Raw genomic sequence first — 6,854 nt, forward strand, 5'->3', positions numbered from 1 at the left:
CTGCTTTAAAACATATAGTAACCTGCTAGCTCTCTACATCAATGAGGTCACACTATGACCTCATTTATTCTTCTTCTGATGCATTTCCTCTGTTATTTTCACATAAAGTTTGTATCGTATCACTCATTTTCTCTCTGTCATAGGACATTAAAAATAGAATGTATACATAGATAATAGAAAAAAGAGAATTTATAGATATATAGATATTATAAACATTTTCATAATGGGACCAAAAGAAAAGTCAAATCAGTTAAATGGACTGATAACAATTCCAGATACGATTCAGCAACAACTGCTGGACTCATTGGGCTAAAAGCAAACCACCACACAGCTTTGAAACATGGAGGTAAACAGAAGGAAAAGGAAAACTTTAGAATTAGATATATTTGATTGATTGATTGATTGATTGATTGATTAATTGACTTTAGTGATCTCAAAGTGTAGAAATTTGTCATTACATCAGCTCAAATAGTTAAAGGAGAATAATGTGCCAAAGGAGGACAAAGGTGCATGGGATATACAGTATGTACAGTGCGTCCATCTATGACAGCGCTGTTTTTATTATGGTAGGATTATTACAGCATTTATTACAGATTTTTTTTACTAAACAGGCCTTGCAGTTATAAAAGTCTTCATGGGAAAAGAACCAGTCTTAGTAGACTGGCATCCTCCTCTGTGGTCTCAGATTTTCCCTCAACTCTCGTCACCAGGCCTCGCCACTGCGCCGGATCGTCTCTCAATGGCCAAGGCGGGGTTATTTATGTAGCACGTTTCAATGGAAAGACAATCAACGTGCTGTTCATAGAATAGAATACAATAGAATTGAATAGAATAGTACTTTATTGTTGTCCCGCAATGGAGAAATTCACTTGTGACATTGGCTGTTATAAACAACAGGAGGTGCACAAAGAAAGAAAAAATGCATGAAGTAAATACAGTACATCCAGAAATATACAGTGGATGTTCCAAAAAGTAAAAAATACAATCCAGTGGACTTTTTTTCCAAGTTTGAAGTTTTGCTTCCCATCCAGGAAGCTTTTTCAATTAAAATGTCAGAATTAGAGTTAAGTTCCAGGCCACTTAAAAAATTGTTTTGGTTTAGAGAAAATGCAAATTGAACCAGAGGAACGGGTCCAGTGGATTGTTGTTGTTTTTTTACATTTTTGGAATGACTATGACCTGGATGACTGAGAACCGTCACCAGCATATTCAGTGGATTGGGGAAAAAAAATGAGAGATTTGAAGTGACTTGCGCACTTTCATCTGGTTTGGTCTGCCACAGTTTCCGTAGGCTCGTGAACTCGCAGGCGCGCGCTTTTAGGAAATCATATACACTACTGTTTATGCTCTAAAAACATTCTAAATGACTTCGTTTCGAGTAAATTATGGACGCTACCCACTCAGGACACTTGGAATACATTGGACGAGCAGTATGGAGGAATATTGACACGTTTTTTGTGGACTTTTATGGACCTTTCTGCCTCGGGCACCATAGACCTCCATTATTTGAATGTCAGCAGACAGCAAGAAGCCTCCCAGATCTCCAGATGCATTTGAGATATCAAAAAAGTACTCCAGAGTGTTGTTCAGCATGGGGGTGAGTAGAAAATGAAGGCTAATCATGTTTTGGGTGTACTATTCCTTTAAAATGCTGTAGGCCTAAAAAAGACAAAAGGTGGGCCTGACCCCCTCCAACTGGATAGACCATGGAGGTCACCTGGGGAGTGATCAATGGTAATTAGACGTCATCAGAATGCCTCAGACACGAGCAGAAACTATTTCCACCACCAAGAGATGGAAGATGAGAGACCAGGGACACATCAGGACGGCCTGAAGATCGGTGGTTTTCCCAGATGGGCTTTTCTAAAAACCAACTATGAGAAGAAGGAACATTGTTATTCCATACTGAAGATTCAAAAAAAACTTTTACCCAGCCCCGAGTGACACTCCAGTAGGGTGAAATTTCAGTTTTGGTACGGTACATCCAAAAAAAAAAACCTGAAAAAATAAGAAAAACACAAAGGGATCACAATAGGCGAGGGCAGGAAAAAAATCCTATATCATAATCTATCCTTAGTAGGATACAGTTTAAGATTGCAAGGATATACAGGGAGGGAGTTGGAGACAGAGAAAGAGCAGGCTCCTCCTGCGAGAGCCAAAAAAGAAAATATGTTGCTTAAGTCTCTGAAAAACTCAGGAGGATTTTCAACCAGAACCGGATCCCTGTGCACTTCACACCAGAAACACCCTGAGACAAAAACAGGTTCACCCCAAAGACAAGAAACCCAGAACCAAGACCGACAGAATGCTTTATGCCATTCAACAAGCAACCGCTACACAGGCGCATGGCTCAACACAAGGGGGCCAACCCCTCAGGAGAGGACTCACCAGGTCACCTACACCTGAAGGCTAAAGGACACCGAGGACAAGAACGTCCATATTCTGGCCAAGGAAGACAGATGGTTTGAGAGAGCGGTTAAGAAAGCCATTTTCGTTAACCTGGAAAAAAACATCTCTCACAGACGAGTTGGTCTTAGATACACCCTTTGACCTACATACTAAGCACATTTAGGAACAATACCCAGAGGATTCACCTCCCACCCGTCCACACATGACTCAGACTTCAATGAGGCATCTGACCAAAACCACTCTGACGAGGGAGGTAATGACCCATTAGAACCCCTAAAAGACCAGTAACACCCCCCAACCTCCATGTAACCACCTTGGCCAATCCAGTGGGAGGTATCAAAGCCACCTTTTTTTTCTCCTTAATTCTTTGTTCCACCTCTAGTATATTCATCTCAGTGCTCCTCACCACTAGTTAGAACTGAAGAAACCCCTCGGATGAGATGTGAAACGTCTTCTTGAAAACCTAACGTACAGATGCCTGACCTGAACGAGCCATAGCATCAGTGTTAGTTTTTTACTTCTACCATTCTCTTATGCCATTAGTGAAAACCAGCAGGTTAGATGAAGGTAGCGTCTCCTACTCAAAACAAAATAACACGCAATAGCAAAAAAATAAATAAAAATCCCACAGACTGACTTAAAATGCACCACAATAAGTCCAAAAGATCAAACTAAATACAGGACAAGTACTAAATCATGCAAAATGTAAAGGCAACATTCACAGACTTATATTATGGAGATTTCTTATTTGCAGAAGGACTTTTAAATTGAATGTTCTCTGAACTGCAAAACCATTTAAACCATTAAAATTATGTTTTTGTTTTTCCTCTTTAGTGCTGACTTTAATGACCTGCTGCACAACAAGCAAAGGTTGGTTAAATTGAGATCATCATGACTTTATACACTGAAATTAGCATTAATATAGCACTAATATAAACCATTTGCTTTCTCCAGCAGGTAGTGACAAAATAATCAAAAAATAATATTTCATGAATGAAAACATGTAGATCACAGCATTAGTGGTCTTTAATGTTTTTTGATAGTTATTTTGATATTGTTTGAAGCAAGTGTCAGATAAGATGAAAGATGTGTTTACAGAGAACTTAGAGCTTTGATTAAAAAAGAAAAAACTGATCTGTTTTTCATTCCAGCAGCTGCTCTGACTGTGAGTCCCAGCAGATCTCAATTTTTTCCTAGAGAATCTGTGTCTCTGAGCTGTGAGGAGAACAACAGCTCTGCTGGATGGACTGTATGGAGGAACACAACCAGAGAAACCAGGACTCAGTGTGGAGATGGATGGGGGGAACCAGCTGGATCTACCTGTAAGATCAGCTACCTTTTCCTAATAGACAGTGGAGTTTACTGGTGTTGGTCGTCCAGAGAGGGAGCAGCCAGCAGTAGCATCCAGCTCACTGTCACTGGTAAGATCAGACTGTGGAGTTAGTGTTGATGAAGCTGTGTGGAAATGGATGAAATGCTGTAGTTTGTCTCTGTGTTGAGGTGGATCAGTGATCCTGCAGAGTCCTGTTCTCCCTGTGATGGAGGGAGATGACGTCACTCTGAGCTGTCTAACAAAGACCACTCCCTCCAACCTCCCAGCTGCTTTCTATAAAGATGGCTCCCTCATCAGGACTGAGCCCAAAGGTCACATGACCCTCCACCATGTGACCAGCTCTGATGAAGGCCTCTACAGGTGTAACATCAGTGGTCATGGAGAGTCTCCATCCAGCTGGATCTCTGTTGAAGGTCAGCAGCTTCTCTCTCTGCTTCAACCTTCATTATGAGACAAGAACTAAATAATTACCTCTGGATAATTCCAGGGAAACCAACTACTCTACATTCACCCAGGTCTTCCCCACCTTCATCCACCTCTCCTTCTGACCAGTCTTTCCTCCACATCATAGTAGTTGCTGCCATATTTATCTTTTTGGGTTTACTCTTGCTTCTCCTGTTTTTGCTGCTTAGACATCATATTTGCAGGAAATCTCAAGGTGAGGCAACAATATTACTGTATTATTTTAACATGTTCTGCTTATTTAAAAACTGAATCATCTTAAAGTTTTATCTGCCTTCTAGCTGAAGAAGTGAAAGAAGGAGAAAAAGACATAACATACAGTGATCTGAAAATCCTCACCAGCCAGCAGCAGCCAATCAGAAGGAGGAGAGGTAACGTTTTATTGAGATTACAAGTTAATAAATAAGAAATGCTGTTATAAACGTTATTATGCTGTTATTAACATTATTATATAATATAACATTAAATAGCCTAATACCTCAGTAATATCAAATAAAAAGTGAGGTAAAAATACAGCCTATTTAATTATTTACTTATTTCTTAAATTTTTTACTTCAACATTTATTTATTATCATTGTATTTCAATACATATTTATTTGTATAATATTTTAAAAGTATATTATGATATTATGATTTATTTAATTACTGTGTTTTTATTAGGTGACACTTAGTTAATTTATTTAGTAAATTAACTAAGTTATCTGGAACTTTTATTTTTTCCCCCAGTATTATTACACTTATGGGTCGTTATATTTTATATCCCATTAGTCAAAAGCAGTAGCAGAGTTTTTTGCATGAGGCGGGTAAGGTGAAAACTTTGTGGAGTGAAGATTTCATTTAGTCCATGGAAACTACACAATGTGCTAACATGCTACACAACACTAAGATAGCATTTTTTTATGTGATTGATTTGCTTTGACTCTGCAACCATCACACAGCATAGAAATAAGCATGTAGACTCTCAACAAACCTTAGTCACCAGCACCAAAAGCCCGCTAAATGCCTCTAATTACAAGCAGAGGAATTAGCCGTCATGCTCAATCCAGCTACAGTTTATTCTACAAAGCCCTGTTAGCTGTTTAGAAAGTCTTATCATGATAGTTCATTGGTCTCCAAACTTTGACCAAACTGTCACTGTCATACACCAGCGGCCATCATAGGTGCAGTGAACCTTCCCATGGCTTTCCAGTCATGCAATCGCCACTGTTGTGTTGGTCTTAAATAAATCATTCAATGAGCGAGTGTTTTTTACAATTCACTGAATGTAATCACTATCATAAAACTCTGCCTAGGAGTTACTTGTAAAGTAGTGCTAACAGGAAATAATACAGATTCACCCATTCTGATACTGTTAGAATCAGTATGTGATTCCTATAGGGTGAAGATTCACTCAATCATCTACTTCACAGAAATCAGGCTATGATTTTTTTGCTTTTTTGCTGATTTCTTCAGTCACCAAGTGTACAAATCAGGCACTGATTTATGCAGTTCGTGAATCAAACTGGGATTGGCACTGTGTCATTTGCCAACATAATATATTAATTAACTAAGATAGGATGGATGCGATCAGAAATGGATGATAGAGTGAGTTATGTCATCACTCTTGTCAGACATAATATTGGATATAAGTAATATAATTCAATTCAGTTTATTTATAAATCACCAACACATGTCATCTCAAGGCTCAGAAACAGTTCAGGGAGATCAAGAAAACAGATAAGTAGAACATTTACTAAGGAAACTCAGCTGATTGGGCAGAGTCACTGGAACTACAGTTGTCACTGATTTGTTTGTCTAAAAGTAATGATAGAGTTGTATTTTTTGATTTTTTTTTTTATCGAAGCTGACTGAATACTAAAATTGCAGTCTTAAGAATTTGAACTATGAAAGAAAAGCTAAATCATCAAAGCTAACCCGGTGTGATGGTGTCACCAGATACGCAGCTGCAGGGGGGAGAGAGGGCACACAGCTTTGCAGCAAGGGGTTAGATCATCTTTTTTTTGCAATTTGGAAAGGAGCCAACTGCTGATTGTTAGCATGTCGACCCATGTTTGAAAGATATGCATTAAGCCCATATTTTCAATGGTAAAAGGCCTAATTAAAGTCAGGCCAGCTGACAGCTTTGCTAGGGCCTGGGACAACACAGTCTTTTTGGGTAAAGCTCTAAAGCAGAAAGTAGACATGGCCTGCAGCTTCCCAAATGGTCAGACATGGCACGGAGCTTCATTCAAGGTCAGGCATGACCCGCCGGTGCCCAAAGGGCGAGACATGTCCGCAGCTGCCCACAGCCAATATTGCCCGCAGTTGCCCAGATGGTCAGATGTGGTTGACAGCTTCCCAGAGGGTCAGACATGGCCCGCTGCTACCCAGAGCGTCAGACATAGCCCGCAGCTGCCCAGATGGGCAGACATGGTTTACAGCTACCCAGAGAGTTAGACAATGCCCAAAGCTACCCAGAGTGTCAAACATGGCCCACAGCTACTAAGAGGGTCAGACATTTCCTGCAGCTACCCAGAGGGTCAGAAATTGCCCAGAGCTACCCAGAGGGTCAGACATTGCCCGCAGCTACCCAGAGGGTAAGACATGGTCCGCAACTACCCAGAGGGTCAGACATTGCCCGCAGCTACCCAGAGGGTAAGACATGGTCCGC

At 40.1% G+C, this 6,854-nt stretch overlaps 1 protein-coding gene across 1 annotated transcript in view; it reads left to right on the top strand.

Moving 5' to 3' along the window:
• Window positions 1-1,706: 1,706 nt before the first annotated feature.
• LOC107080675 overlaps window positions 1,707-6,854 on the top strand; it is a 5,881-nt gene continuing 733 nt past the window's right edge. The window contains exons 1-6 of the mRNA XM_015368883.1: window positions 1,707-1,734; window positions 3,244-3,279; window positions 3,561-3,830; window positions 3,910-4,155; window positions 4,230-4,400; window positions 4,486-4,575. Of these exons, the coding sequence (XP_015224369.1) occupies window positions 1,707-1,734; window positions 3,244-3,279; window positions 3,561-3,830; window positions 3,910-4,155; window positions 4,230-4,400; window positions 4,486-4,575 (841 nt within the window). The remainder of the gene's footprint in view (window positions 1,735-3,243; window positions 3,280-3,560; window positions 3,831-3,909; window positions 4,156-4,229; window positions 4,401-4,485; window positions 4,576-6,854) is intronic.

Source organism: Cyprinodon variegatus, unplaced genomic scaffold (genome assembly GCF_000732505.1).
Source record: "Cyprinodon variegatus isolate N-32 unplaced genomic scaffold, C_variegatus-1.0 Scaffold2209, whole genome shotgun sequence".
In the NCBI taxonomy this organism is placed as follows: domain Eukaryota; kingdom Metazoa; phylum Chordata; class Actinopteri; order Cyprinodontiformes; family Cyprinodontidae; genus Cyprinodon; species Cyprinodon variegatus.